The sequence below is a fragment of the Camelus ferus genome, chromosome 6 (assembly GCF_009834535.1).
Source record: "Camelus ferus isolate YT-003-E chromosome 6, BCGSAC_Cfer_1.0, whole genome shotgun sequence".
Lineage (NCBI taxonomy): Eukaryota > Metazoa > Chordata > Mammalia > Artiodactyla > Camelidae > Camelus > Camelus ferus.
Window position 1 is genome coordinate 93,728,709 of NC_045701.1, and position 14,604 is coordinate 93,743,312.

Sequence of the window (14,604 nt, forward strand, 5' to 3'; positions counted from 1 at the left end):
CAAAACAGTTGGTAGTTCCTCAAAATGTTAAACATGGAGTTACGTATACCCAGCAATTCCATTCCTGGGTATCATCCTCAAGAGAAATGAAAACGTGTCCACATATAAATTTGCACAAAGTATTCACTGAAGCATTATTCATTACAGCCGAAAAGTGGGAACAACATAAATGTCTATCCACTGATGAATAGATAATAAAATGAATACTGGAATAAATAATGGAATGTTATTTGGCAGTAAAAAAGAATAAAATAGTAGCACATACTCCAACATGGATGAATCTTGAATGCTTTTTGCTTAGTAAAAGAAGGAAGTCACAAGCCCACATGTTGTATGGTTCTGTTTGTATGAAGTGCCCGAGAGGAAAATCTGCAGGGTCAGGAAGGAGGCTGCTGGTTGCCAGAGGCTGGGGAAAGCGGGGAAGGACTGGGGAGTGACTGCCAGTGAGTCTGGGGCTTATCTCTAGGGTGATGAACATGCTCTAGGATTATGATGTGTGTGAATATTCTAAAAACCATTGAATTGTAAACTTCAAATGTGTGAATCATACGGTATGTGACTATATCATATTAAAGCTGTTAAAAAATCAATTGGCCATGTTGGTGTGTGTTTAATTCCACACCTCATTTTGTTCCATTGATCTGTCTCTTTGCCATTACAGGCAGTTTTGGTTACTTCATCTTTACAATAAGTCTTAAACTTGGTTTGTGAGAGTCCTCCAACTTTCCCCTTCTTCTCCAGAGTTGTTTTGCCCATTGTGGTTCCTTCACATTTCTACGTAAACTTTAGAATCAGCTTGTCTATGTCTATAACATTTTGTCCACGGATTTTGATTGGTATTGCATTGAATCTGTAGGTCATTTTGGAGGAGAACTGGCATCTTAACCACACAGAATCTTCCATCTCACGAACACAATTTTTCTCTCCATTTATTTAGGACTTGCTTTCTCTCATCAGTGTTTTGCAGTTTTCAGCATGCAAATCCTGTACGTGCTTTGTCAGACTTATTCCAAAGTATTTAATTTTGGAGTGAGCTAAAGTAAATGTTATGGCTTTAAAAATTTTAATTTTCCATTGTTTGTTTTCAGCAGAGGCAGGATTGAGGTTGTTTTGACCTTGTATCCTGCAACCTTGCTAACCTCACTTACTAGCACGCGGATATTTTTTGTTTTTTGTAGAATTTTTGGGATTTTCTACATAGACTTTCGTGTCATCTCTGAGTATAGAGAGTCTATTTCTTCCTTCTATTCTGTATGTCATTTGTTTATTTTTTCTTGCTTTATTGCCTTGGCTAGGACTGCGGGCACGACAGCGAATAGTGGGGGACTGGGGGATATCTCTGCCTTATTTCTGATCTTAGGGCAAAGCACCTTGTCTTTTCATGTTGGCTGTCGTTCTGTTTTGTTTTGTTTTGAAGATGCCCTTTATTAAGTAAAATGTCTCCTGTTTCTAGTTTGCTGAGAGTGTTTATCATGGATGGATACTGAATTCTGTCAACCTTTTTCTCTGCATGAATTGGTATGATCACATGGCTTTTTTCTTTAGACTGCTAGGATGGTAGGTCACACTGATTTATTTTCACATGCCGAGCCAGCCTTGTTCTCCTGTGATGACCTCCATGTGGTTGTGGTACTCCTTTGATTTTGTTTTTTATGTTGCTCAGTTCTCTCTGCTGGTACTTCGCTGAGGATTTTTGCATCACCGTGGCCTGGGTGGCTGTTGGTCTTTTCCCTTGTGGGTTGGATTTTCCTGGTTCTTCACAGGCAGAGTCATTTTGGATTGTGTCCTGCACATTTGGACATTACGTTGTGAACATCTGGTCTTGTTTAAATCCCACTGAGACGGCGGTATTTTTGTTTCAGTGCGCAGTCAACCCTGCTGCATTCAGGCTGCGAACTCCAAGTCGCCTTCTGTGGGCAGCGGTTTCAGCGTCCGTTGTTTTTGCAGTGTTGTTTGGATCTGTCTTGCGCGGGCGCGGCCCAGCGGCCAGCGGGGGACTCGGGCAGCGCTGTGTCCTGTAGTTCAGTTTTCAGGCTGGGTGTGACGACTGGGATCGGACCCAGGCACACAGAGCGGGGGTTGAGCCCACAAGTCACCAGCAACCTCACGTGTTGCTTGCTGCTGCAGCCTCCCCTCCATCACATCTCCGTTACTTTCTGGCTCCAGGGGGCTCCCCTTTCCAGCCCCAAGGTGGACGTCTGGAGTCTTAGTCACCCCATCTTCTGCACACTCCCTGTGACTGTCCCTGCATCTTGAGACAGAGCAGGGCCTGGCTCTCTCCGCCCCTCAAAACAAGAGGGTCCCTCCTCCTGGAACCATGTCTCCTCTCACCAGAGGGAGAGAAGGTCCTCTCCTTAAAATGGTGCTTGTGAACCTGCTGCCTTGACCGCAGCCTGGGTGGGACTGCCTGCATCGGCCATGTTTACTCCACCTCACAAAAGGGGACCAAAGAGACGTAAAAGAGAAACACAGCGAACAAATACAAATCCTTGGTCTCAATTCAGCCACTCTCCCTGTCTTACTGCATTTGGATTATCCTTATGGAAGGGTGTGTGCTTAAGTGTACTTAAAAAAATTTTTTTGGGGGGCGGAGATATTTATTTATGTATTTATGTATGTATTTATTTTAATGGAGGTGCTAGGGATTGAACCCAGGACTTCATGCATGCTAAGCATGGCATATGCTCTACCTCTGAGCTCTACCCTCCCCCTTGTAAGTGTACATTTTATTCTGGACCGTTTGGAGGTAAACTCCAGGCACCATGACAGTTCATCTGGCCCTTTGTCACCAGTCGCTGGGGAACAGGACGGTCTCCCAGGTGAGCAGTGCTCACACGGAGACCCCCGCGGTCATCTGCACGCCACCTTCCTTCGGCGGGTAAGTGCATGATCTCTTCCTATCCTTTCCCTGTCTACTGTGTTGTCATTTCCACGTGTCCTTGTGAACAGTATCTAATTTGATTAAAAAAAAATAATCAGAGGGGAGGGTATAGCTCAGTGGCAGAGCACATGCTTAGCATGCACGAAGTCCTAGGTTCAATCCCCAGTACCTCCCTTAAAAAATAAATAAAAATAAATAAACCTAATTAACTCCCCCTGAGAAAACAAACAAAAAGTAGACATTAAAAAAAAATCAGACCAAATCTCTTGGTCTTTCAATGGGGACATTAAGTCCATTTGCATCTAACGTAATTGCTGATGTATTAGCGTTTAAATCTGCTATCTTTAGAAGTTTTCCAACTTCTGCAGCTGCTCTATTTTCTCTCTCTTTTCTTGTCTTTTGGGATGATTCTTTTTTGGGGGTGGTGGTGGCGGAAGTAATTAGGTTTGTTGGTTTGTTTGTTTATTTCTTGGTGGAGGTACTGGGGATTGAACCCAGGACTCTGTGCATGCTTAGCAGGCACTCTACCGCTGAGCTACACCCTTGCCCACTAGCTAGGGCTAGGGCTAGGGCTAGGGCTAGGGCTAGGGCTAGGGCTAGGGCTAGGGGTTAGGGTTGGGGTTGGGGTTGGGATTGGGGTTGGGGTTAGGGTTAGACTCAGGGTAAGGGTTAGGGTTGGGGTTGGGGTTGGGGTTAGGGTTAGGGTTCGGGTTCGGGTTAAGGTTAGGGTTATACCCTCCCCCTCCCAGGACTGATTCTTAAAAAACTCCGTTAGTTTCTTTCTACATGTTTGTAACTTAACAATCCGTGTGTCCCTTCGGTGCTGCAACTGGAAGTTCCAGGTGCTTCCTTGCTTGTCCAGCGTTAGTCAGAACCCTCGTCTCCATTTCACTCTTGCTTTATGGGCCGTTGCCGGTTTGCATTTTCACTTCACGTCTTCTAAAACATTTTCGTCCCTAAACACTTCGTCACTATCACACAGTCTGTGTTCGTTCAGATTTCCCCACATATTTGCCACGTCCTGCACTCTGTTTTGCTTCTCGCCTCCCCGAACTCATCTGGGATTCTTCTCTTTGCCCAGAGTGCATCCTGTAGCAAGCTTGCTACAGCAAACTCTGCCTCTAAGAGTGATTTTAGGTCAGCTATTGTATTAGTGACCGATTGCTGCTGTAACAAGGTGCCACAAATTAAGGCAACACGTTTCCAGTCTCACAGTTCTGCAGTCTCATTGGGCTAAAATTCAGGCTGGTTCCTTCTGGAAACTCTAGGGCACAATTCATTTCCTTGGCTTTTCCAGCTTTTAGAGGCACCTGTGTTTCTTGGCTGCTGGCCACTCCCTCCAAGTCAGGGCGCAGCATCTTAAATATCTCTGACTCTCATACCTCTGTCCCCGTCCCATAAGGACACGCGTGATGACAGTGGGCCCATCCGATAATCTGGGGTGATCCCCTGTCACAATGCCATTAACTGTTTCACACTCTCCAGAGGGGGCCTGGTACGTGTCCCAGGTATTCTGGGCCCGGCCCTGGCGTCGGATGCACAGACAGCAGGGTCAGAGGTGAGAACCAGGGCTGGGTGTTTGGGGATGTGTGTGAGTGCAGAGCACTGGCTCAGGCACGCAGGTTTTGGGTTAAAGAGTGGGTTTTTTGAGCAGCATTTGGGAGAGGTGTGGGAGGCAGAGGGAGAGAGGCAGCAGAGAAGGGTCGGGTGGCTGGGGGGCAGTCCCTCCCAGAGAGTGGAGAGGGGAGGGAGTGGGCGGCCGTGTGGGCCCAGGGGACCCTGGAGCTGCTTTTGGCCTGCATCTGCCTCCCAGGCCTGCCAGGGTGGGTCTGCTGGGTGGTGGCTGGCGGTGCCCACTGACCAGACGGAGCCTGGGGTCTCCTCTACCTCCTCCATCCATGCTGTTACACCCTTTGTCCCTGGAGGCAGGGAGGCATCTGAAGGTCTACCTGGGGAAGGTGAACCATCCCTGTGGGATCTGGGCACAGAAGCAGCTTTGGGATCCTGACTGTCCTTCCTCCAGGGAGAGCAAGTGTGTGAGTGGCTGTGGAGGCTGGCACCCCCTCCCCCATCCACCTTCCTGAGGGCTCAGCCCAAGAGCACCTGGGAGCCTCCCCTGTGCTCCGGGGCAACTTGCTGTCCTCACTTCCCACTGGTCTCCATGTACCCGTGACCCCCAGTGCTGACAGACAGCACCAGGTCCGGTCACCTGCACAGACCCGGGACCCAAGCACCAGCACAGGATCCACCACCTGTGTGGACCCAGGCACCTGCTTGGGGCCTCAGTGCAAGCACACCAGGCGTGACTGGGACCCGGGGTGTCCCTTCGCCTCTTTGACCTGGTCTGCTCCTCTGCAGAGGCCCGCAGGCAGGAAACCGGTCCGCTCCTCCCCTCCTTCATGCTGGAGTGGACACGGCTGGGATGTTGGGGGTGCTCAGTGAGCACAGTGTTTGGGGAAAGAAGCCAGGGCCTCTGAAGCCTAGCGTGCCCCCTGGACGTTTGGAAAAGAGGATGAGGGCAGCCCACTGTCCCTGTTCTCCGTTCTCAGTTCTCAGAAAAAACCCGAGAAGGCTGGAGAAATCCAGGACGCCAGGCTCTCTGGGACGTGGCACCATGTCCCTAAACAAGGGCCAGTGGGGCCACCTGCAGATAGCGGGTGGTCAGCCCGGCCGCCACGTCGGGGCTAGCTCCGCGGGTAGGGCACGGGGTCCCGCAGGCCCCCTGTCGCAGGCAATTGGGGTCACCCTGGCTGGCGGCCGGGGTGAGGGCTGCCGCGGAATTTCAGGCTGTGAGCAGAACTGAGTCGCCTGCTACGCGATTCTCCGGGTGCGGTGAGGAGAGTGGAGAGGACACTTTCTGAGGCCTGCGTGGACCCGGCTTCCCAGCGCCATCCCTCCAGGGTGCCGCTGCTGCGCAGTGCTGTCGCCGTGGCAACCAGCGCTGCGGAGGGGGCGGGGGCGAGGGGACCCCAGTCCCGGTCCGGCAGGCGCAGGGGGCGGGGAGCGCGGGGCGGGGCCTCGAGCCGGGGGCGGGGCGCGCGGGCGCGCGGGCAGGGGGCGCAGCCGAGCCGAGAGGAGCGCGGCCTCTGCTCCGCGCACAGACAGGCTCCGCGGGGCCGGCCCCGGCGCAGCGCAGCATCTGGCCCGCGGCGGGTAGGTGCGAGAAGGGCGCGCGGGCCGGGGGCGCCCGGTGACCCCCGGCCACAGGCGCGATGGGATTCAGGGGCGGCGCTGCAGGGGTGAGGCCTGGGAGGCGGGAGGGCCGGGACCAGGCCCTGTCGGGGGAGCGGGCGGTGGGGGCGGGGGAGCGGGCGGTGGGGGCAGAGGAGCGGAGATACGGCCTGCGGGAGCGGCCCAACCCCGTCGCCGCCCTCTGTCCAATCGAGCTGGGGGAGGGTGCTCCCTTCCTCGCCCCCTGCCACCCCTTGTGGGCACTGAGGTGTGGTTGGGGTAGGGGGGCGTGCAAGGCGCCGGGGAAGAGGCGGGCTGTGAGGGGCCCGGAGGCTCCAGAGTCTGTGAGGACCAGGCAGTGAGGCATGCAGGGGCACCAGGGCGGGCACACGACGGCCAGGGCAGCAGGGCCTGGGGCCAGTCCCCAGGGAGAGGCCTGGGCAGGGCGTGGGGGAGGGGTGGTCAGGCCCTGGCTTTGGCTTCCTGGGGGCCAGGGGCTGGGGCTCCCTCTGTGAGCTCCCATCGGGATGGGGTCTGTGCCCGCACCCTTAGCCTTCTGCCCATGTTTGATGAGTGACTGAGGGGTGCAAACGCCGTGGAGTGGGTGAGGAGGGAAGGGCTGGTGGTGCAGGGGTTATTTCGCTAGTTGCCGTGGCGGAGTGCTGGGACGAAGGAAATTCCCAGGCCGCTGCTGCAGCCACAGGAAGCCCAGGTGCCGGGGTGGGGGGCTTCGTGGGTCAAGCGTGTCCTCCCAGTGGGGGTGGAAACGGGGTATGTGTGTGTGGCGGGGGGAGCAGGGGCTCCTGGAAGTGAGGAGGCCCGGGGACTAGGCTGACGGCCCTCCCAAGGCACTTTCTGCTCCACGTGTCCGAGCTCAGAGTGGTTGAAGGGTCCTGGGTGTGGCAGCAGGGACCCTGGAAGGCGGTGCTGGGTGGGGTAGCAGCAGCAATGAGGCTAGGGGTGGGAGCCCTCTCTTGGAAGGGGGCCTCCTTCCCCAGGCAGTGGGGGCTGCGGTGTCACCAGGGGCAGGCCGAACACTCACTCCACAGTCACGGGCAACATTAAATTTTATGTCCTTGTCTAGACAGGGCAGTAAACAGAGCCTAGGGGCCAGGTGTGTTGTGGGAGGGACCGGAGGGGTGGGGAGCCTGGCTGGGAGTGAGCCTGCACGTGACTTTCCGGTGGGCGAGGTGGGCCTCCATCGTCCCCCTGCGTGTGAACGGGCGCAGGTATGGGGACCCATAGTCTGGTGTGAGACTCTGACCAGCACAGCCATGACAACCAGTGCCCCGGGTGTGAGAGAGGTGCAGGGGACTGCGGAACACGAAGCAGGCCCAGGTGGGCATTAGCAGAAGGCAGGCTTCCTAAGATTGCCCCAGAGGTGCATGGGGAGGGAGCGGCAGAGGGACCACCCCTCCGCCACGAGCAGCGCAGCGTGGGTGAGCTGGCTTGGGTGCGGGGGGATGTACATGGTAGGGGCCGCTGCCAGGACAGGAGCCTCCCAGGGCAAGAGGGAGCCACTCTGGGAGCAGGGCTGAGAATGGTCCACACGCCCTGTGGACGGTGGACCGTGGGGGAGACTGAGTCGGCTGGGGCAGGGAGGAAAGAGGCTGGGGCTGCGAGGCAGGGGTAGGGAGGCACGGAGAGGCTGATATCAGGGATGGAATCCTCAGGACTTGGCTGACTCTCAGTTCTGGATCAGAAAACCTGTCCAGGGCCCTGGCTCCCGGTCTGGGACTTGTTCGCTGCCTCCAGCCTGCCCTGAGCGCGCAGAGTGAAGGGCGCAGGCCCGCCTCCCCGCCCAGTGCGGCGCCGGGAGAGAGGACGCCCGAGCTTCCGCGGGAGTGGCCTCGGGCCAGAACCCCGGGCGCGGGGCCCAGGCCACCAGAGCCGGAGAGACGGCGGCGTGGGCCCAGCAGGGACAAACCACCGGGGCCTCGGGGACACGCGCGGCGGCAAGAAGCCACTTCCCGTTCCATTTCCTCCCTGGCGGTGGCGGGAATGAGGTCTTGGGTCTCAGGTGGGGCTCCAGCGCCCCCTGGAGGCCCCGCTCCGGCTCGCGGTCCCCAGTGGGCGCATCGGCGCCTGCGTGCGGCAGAGGCCTCGGGCCCAGGGTGGGGACAGCGCCCCTCGCAGGAAGCACGTCTTGGGGGTGGGGGAGGCTGCCCCCTCCGCATTCTGACTCTGCTCCGATCTCCTCAGGTTCCGAGCTCGCCGGCCGGGAGCGGCAGCGCCCTTGGGGCGGCTGGACGGGCCCCGCGCCATGCCCGAGGGCTGAGAGCCGCCGCCGCCGCAGGGCCTCGTCCCGCCTCGCGTGGGGGCGCGCGCGCCCAGGTCGGGGCCCCGGCGGCCGACCATGGTGCTGCCGCCCCCGGACCGGCGCCACGTGTGCCTGACTACCTTGGTGATCATGGGCAGCATGGCGGTCATGGACGCGTACCTGGTGGAGCAGAACCAGGGCCCGCGCAAGATTGGCGTGTGCATCATCGTGCTGGTAGGTGACGTGTGCTTCCTGCTGGTGCTGCGCTACGTGGCCGTGTGGGTGGGCGCCGAGGTGCGCACGGCCAAGCGCGGCTACGCCATGATCCTCTGGTTTCTCTACATCTTCGTGCTGGAGATCAAGCTCTACTTCATCTTCCAGAACTACAAGGCGGCTCGGCGCGGCGCGGCCGACCCGGTGGCACGCAAGGCACTGACGCTGCTGCTGTCGGTGTGTGTGCCTGGCCTCTTCCTGCTGCTCGTGGCGCTCGACCGCATGGAGTACGTGCGCACCTTCCGGAAGCGCGAGGACCTGCGCGGCCGCCTCTTCTGGGTGGCGTTGGACCTGCTGGACCTGCTGGACATGCAGGCCAACCTGTGGGAGCCGCCGCGCACGGGTCTGCCACTGTGGGCCGAGGGCCTCACCTTCTTCTACTGCTACATGCTGCTGCTGGTGCTGCCGTGCGTGGCGCTGAGCGAGGTCAGCATGCAGGGCGAGCACATCGCGCCGCAGAAGATGATGCTCTACCCGGTGCTCAGCCTTGCTACCGTCAACGTGGTGGCCGTGCTGGCGCGCGCCGCCAACATGGCGCTCTTCCGCGACAGCCGCGTCTCGGCCATCTTCGTGGGCAAGAACGTGGTGGCTCTCGCCACCAAAGCCTGCACCTTCCTCGAGTACCGCCGCCAGGTGCGCGACTTCCCGCCGCCCGCGCTGGCGCTGGAGCTGCAGCCGCCGCCCCCGCAGCGCAACTCCGTGCCCGCGCCGCAGCCGCTGCACGGCCCGCCGGGCCGTCCCCACGGGCCCTCGCCCACGCGCGACGCCCTGGACACGTGACAGGGCCCTCGCGGCCCCCGCGGAACCTCGGGGCGTTGAGACGCGTGGCGGCAGGTGCGCGCTTTGCATGGGATGGGGTGGGGGCGGGGGCTCCCCAAGGGGTCGGGTGCAGTGAGCGCCAGTCCCTGGTGGGCCCCCCCGCGGCCTCTTCATCTCAGGAATCCCTCGGACCACGGACCTCAGCCTCCTTCAGCCCGCCCCAGCGTGTGGGCAGCTGTGTGCGGCCTAAGCCAGGGCAGAAGGACCCCGCCCCTGCCTACTGGGGGCCTGGGTGGGAAGGGAGGACAGAGTGGGCGGAGGTCTGGTCCCTTGGGGGTCCCTCGGTGGGGGCCTCTGGCTCAGAGTTTGGGGCCAAGGAGGCCTCTGTCATTTTAAAGACCCGTGTTTACAGTTTTGTATGGAACGTGCCACGGCTCTGCCTGTTTGATGCGTCCAGTCTGACAGCTGGGGAGGGAGGTGGGAGGGGCGGGGTGTGAGTGCGTGACAGTGGGGGTGCTAGGCCAGACCACTTTCAGGACCTCTTCCCCAGGCCGCTCTCTGGAGCTCCTGGGTGGAGGACCATTGCTGATCCGACCCAAAGACACGGTCCCTCCAACCTCACTGTCCCCACCTCCAGAGGTACCATAACCCTTAACTTCGCTCTTCCTGGAATACCGCAACCCATCCCTCACCCCAGGGATGCGCTGGCCCCACACCTCAGACCCATAAGTGTCTCGGGCCCCTGGCTCTTGCCAGTGACCCCGGGCTCCCCCAGCCCAGGACAGTTGGAAGCCACATGGGACCAGGCAGAGGCTTTGCTCCCCGTGGACGGTGCAGCCGCAGGTCAGGAGCGTGGAGCCTGGCCCAGAGGCCCATGGAGCCAGCAGCAGCAGGGGCGCAGGCAGCATGGGGCCCTGGAGTAGCAGAGAGGACGCCTTGTCGCGAGAGCGCACAGCGCTGAAGTCCACCTGCAGGGCTCTACCCTGACCTCCACCTGGACGCCTTCACTTGTGGTGTGACCTGGGCACTCTGCAGGCTCAGGAGGTCTCGGTAGCCTCTGGGGAGGGGCCCTTTACCTCGGGCCTTGCAAGGCTGTGGACGAGGCTGTCTGGGCGGTGGTCACACACATCTCGACAGGGGGCGCTGTCGCGCGGATCCGCCCCACCCTCCGCCGGAGCCCCGCGGCGATCCAGGCGCGTGCCTGCGTTGCCCGATGGCAGCGCCCAATGCCCCTGCCGCCCGAACGTGCCCATAGCCAGCCGCTCCCAAAAGGGTCCCCTCTGAGCCCCCGTCTTGCCAACGGCCGCAGTTCAGGGCGTGGCCCCCGTGAGCAGGCGGCGCTCCTCCCTGCCCCGACCCCCTTGCCGCCATTTGGAGTCTGGCCTTCGGGAGTCACTTGCCTCCCAAGCAGGTGGCCTCTGGGCGGCTGTCTTTGGGTGCGCAGGGACTGCCGTGGCAGCAGACCTGCCTTTGCCCCGAAACCGCCCCGTGGTCCCGCCCTCTGACCACGCCCTCAGTGAGCCATCCAGCCTCCTCTAGGCAGGTGGGCGGTGGGAGGGCCCGAGGGTTCGGTGGGAGCCGCCCTGGGAAGGCCCAGGGGCTGTGAGGCCACTGGGTCAGTGGGCCAGGCTGTGGGTTGGGGGTGGGGCCGTTGGTGAGGCCTTCTCTGCCTAAGGCTAGTGCCGGCCCATCCAGTCCCCTCCTGGTCTCTGCTGCCCTATCGGGGACGGCAGGGAGGATGTGTGGAAGAGTGGAGTTGGACCAGTTCTGGGTTCCTGACCCCTCTCCTGACAGCCTGTTTTGGGTTCCCACCTGTTCCTGGAGGAACCCCTTCTTGGCCCTTGCGTCGCGGACTAGTGATGGGGAACATTGCTGTGGGGTGGGCTTTGCTTCAAGGCCCCAGTCAGGTGACAGAAGTGGGAACTGGCATCCTCCGGCTTAGCTTACTCCCAGGCGGAGCAGAAAACGTCAGGGTCTCATGAGACCCCAAGCTCACCCCAGTCCTCCTGGGCTTTGGTGCGGGTCATCGCCTCCCTCCGTTGCCTCCACTGGCCTCCCTGGCCTTGTGGTGCCAGGGACACTGGTCCTGACTCGGTTTAATGGTCCGTGTGTCCCCGACTGTCTCTGAGGGTGTCTGAATGAGACCCTGGGCCAGCACCTGCGGTTTTCATGACCAGAGCCATTGTCTGGTCTTGGCCTGAGGTGTCTGCCCCTGGGTTTGCCTTGGGAACAGGATGGGGGCCTGCTGCATTCCAGCCTGCCCTTCCTGGCTTCCAGAGGTGCCCACAGTGGTCAGATGTTACACTGAAGACGGCCAATTGGCCCCTTGTCCATCATCACTTCATTCATGAGCTCACAGGCCCTGATGGAGTGCCCATGCCCTGCTAAGCCCAGGCAGAGCCCATCCCTGAGCACATGGGAAGCGGGCGCACGGGGCCGCCAGACTGTAGGGGTACCTGCAGGGAGGCGTCTGGGCTGGGAGGCCTTCCTGAGATGGGGTCGGAGTGGCTTGGGGTGGGAGAGGCCTGAAAGGAGCCTGGTGGGCAAGGGGCCGTGAGGTGGTGGGGCAGGGGCTCGGGTTTGGGACCCTGCCAGTTCTGTCCCAAGTGGGGAGTGGTGAGGTTGGAGCGGCGCTGGAGGAGGTCACCATGCGGGGACACTGGTGGCCCTCAGCCAGCTCAGCACTGTGGGTGAGAAAGTCAGCGGGGCATGGAGAGGCTCAGGGAGGTGGGCTGTGGGGCTTGGGGACCCAGCGGGTGTGGGGGAAGGTCAAGGAGGTGATGGGGAGGACCTCAGGCCTGAGCCACCATACGGGCACGTTTCCTTAGACGGGAGGACTGCAGGGTGGGAGGTCACACAGGAGTTCTGGGGGAACTGAGAATTTCATTTCGTGTGAGGCACCCACGTGGAGGTGACTACTGGACATGTGTGTGTGTGTGTCCATCTCAGAAGAGGGCCTGGGGCAGGAGGGGCCCCAGAGCAAGGAAACAACAGGCTGAGACCCAGCCCCCTAGACTCACGGTGAGACAGGGAAGGGGTCAGCAGAGCGGCCGGAGGGGCTGGGAGTGGGCAGCTGACAGGAGGAGGGGGTGGTGCCCAGCGCCGGGTGAGCAGAGTCGCCCATCAGGTCAGCAAGGAGGCCCTGTCGACTGGACAGAACAGTGTCTGTAGATTGGGGGTGACTCTCCTCTTGAGCGAATTCACTAGCGAGTGGGCAGGAGAGTGGACACGAGATGTGGCCCAAGTACCTGGGGAGGTTTGGCAGGGAGGGGGAGGGGTGGTGGGCGGGGCCTGCACAGTGTAGGTCATGGTTCCGGGAAGGGTGTTTCCAGGTGCTGTGCCCTTCCTGCAGGTCTAGCCTCCCTGTGCCATCACGAGGGGACTTTCTGCCTTGCAGCCATTCTCCTCCCAGGCCACGTCCTTCCCCCAGACCCCCAGACCTCTGCGGATGGAGAGCTGGTGGAGGGTCAGAGGAGAAGACCTGGATACAGTAACCGCGTTTGTGGTTGGCGATCCAGGCCAGCGTCCCAGAGCGGGGCCCACTCTCCTCAAGCTTAAGCAGCCCCTGTCTCCAAGTGCCTGGGGAGCTGGCCCCTCCAGGAGCTAGGTGCCCCCAGGAGTGTCTCGGGCCCCAGCCCTGTGCCCCTGGACTGCTGGGCTCTGCCTGTCGGTTCTCAGAAAGCCCCAGCCGAGAACATCCCCCAGAGAGCTTGGCACTAGCATGTTTCCAGGTGAAGGTGACATTCCTTATTCCTTATCAGCTTGGAGCTGAAGTCCTCCCAGGGTAGCGTCCGTGACCTGGCCATGTCACGCAGGACCCAGGCTCTGTCTGACTTTATTTCCCATCTTGGAGGGTTGGCCACACTCCCCCAAGTTGGTCCAAGGGGCTACGGCAGCACCAAGCCTCATGTCATCTCAAGAACAGCTTCTAAATGCCAGAAAGAGAGGACAGGGGCTCAACTACTGGTGGGGAAGCCCCTCTCAGAAGCTCCCAGTGTGGGACACTCAGCTGCCCTGGTCCAGAACTGGTTCCCATGACAGCTGTGTACTGTGGGCTGGCCACAGGAGCTGGGTACCTGTCCTGTGGGGCCTGGGGGCTTGTCTCCTTCCCTGGAGCCAGGGACCTCTGTGTCCCCTTCCCTCCTCCTGGAGCGGTGGGTCAGATACACCCCACTTGCTTGTGGGGACCACCAGGCCGGGTCTCATCACACCAGAGACACGGCTCAGTCACTCAAGATGAAAAAAACCGTCAGAACTCCTGCCCCTCCCTCCTTCTTCTGTTCCAAAGCACATTCATGTTTTCTGTAGGAAAATTGCCTCCTAGTGGTAAACAGCTCAGCTGAATGGAACCCACTCATCTCAGGTAATACCTACAGCTGCACACGCTGACCCTTCTGTCCGGTGACGCAATGGAGATCCAGCAACTGATAAGCCACGAACGAGAGCCCCAGCACCCCCGCCCACTCCAGGATGGCCGCCGTGTCGTCTGCCCTCTCGGGGCCCTTTAGCTGGTGGCCCTGGGCGGAGGAGGGACAGGATGCCACAACACGCTGCTTCTCAGGCCTGAAGCAGGAGAGGCCTAATTTGTGGCAAAAACAAGGTAACCGCTGTCTCACCAGCGAATAAGGAAAAAGACACCCCAGTCAGGGCACCTCAGGCGGGGTGCTGTGGAGGATCCAGCCTGGTGGCGGGGCTGGGATGGGGCAGCCGTGTCTGCTCGCAGGGGCCCCGGCGGCAGAGCGAGTCCTGCTGGGGAGGCCCTGGAGGCTGGGCCGCACCAGGGCCTGAGGGCGGGCCGGACAGAGGTTCTCGAGGTGTGTGAGGGTTCCCCAGAGAAACAGAGCCAGCTGGGAGGCACAGAGAGATTTGTTAGGAGGGATTGGCTCACGTGATTATGGAGGCTGAAGGGTCCCACATCTGCTGGCTTCAGGCTGGGACCAGGACAGCCGGTGGCGTAGTTCAGTCTGGTTCAAAGGACCAAGAAGCAAGAGTGAGGATGTCCACGGACAGAGCAGACAGACATCCCGGGTCAGGCCGGGGTGAGTCCACCCTCCTGCACCGTGTGTTCTGTTCAGACTCCAGACTGGATGAAGGCTGACACCCTCGCCAACACACCCAGAACCACCGTGCCTGACCCCTGGGTGTCCTGTGGCCCAGGCACGTGCAGTTCAGCAAAGCAGGTGGGGAGGGAGGAGTTTGTGGCTGCCACGGGCTGGGAGGCTTGGCTGAGAGGGGCCGGGGGACAATGTGGAAGATGGCA

General features: G+C 59.8%; 1 protein-coding gene across 3 annotated transcripts; it reads left to right on the forward strand.

Annotated features, from left to right (window-relative positions):
* Positions 1-5,930: 5,930 nt before the first annotated feature.
* TMEM121 (transmembrane protein 121) lies at positions 5,931-9,768 on the forward strand. Of its 3 annotated transcripts, XM_032482876.1 has the most exons (3): positions 5,931-6,034; positions 8,255-8,546; positions 8,694-9,768. In XM_032482876.1, exons 2-3 carry the CDS (start codon positions 8,409-8,411, stop codon positions 9,363-9,365), a joined length of 810 nt encoding a protein of 269 aa, XP_032338767.1. In that variant the 5' UTR covers positions 5,931-6,034; positions 8,255-8,408; the 3' UTR covers positions 9,366-9,768. The 3 variants fall into 3 exon arrangements, with proteins under 3 accessions (XP_032338767.1, XP_032338765.1, XP_032338766.1); XM_032482874.1 differs by having other exon boundaries at positions 8,255-9,768; XM_032482875.1 differs by lacking the exon at positions 5,931-6,034 and adding an exon at positions 7,668-8,072 and having other exon boundaries at positions 8,255-9,365.
* Positions 9,769-14,604: the final 4,836 nt, after the last annotated feature.

What these genes read in the sequence shown, in the direction of transcription:
- TMEM121 (XM_032482874.1), top strand. Translation starts at nt 8,409, where the DNA reads ATGGTGCTGCCGCCCCCGGACCGGCGCCACGTGTGCCTGACTACCTTG.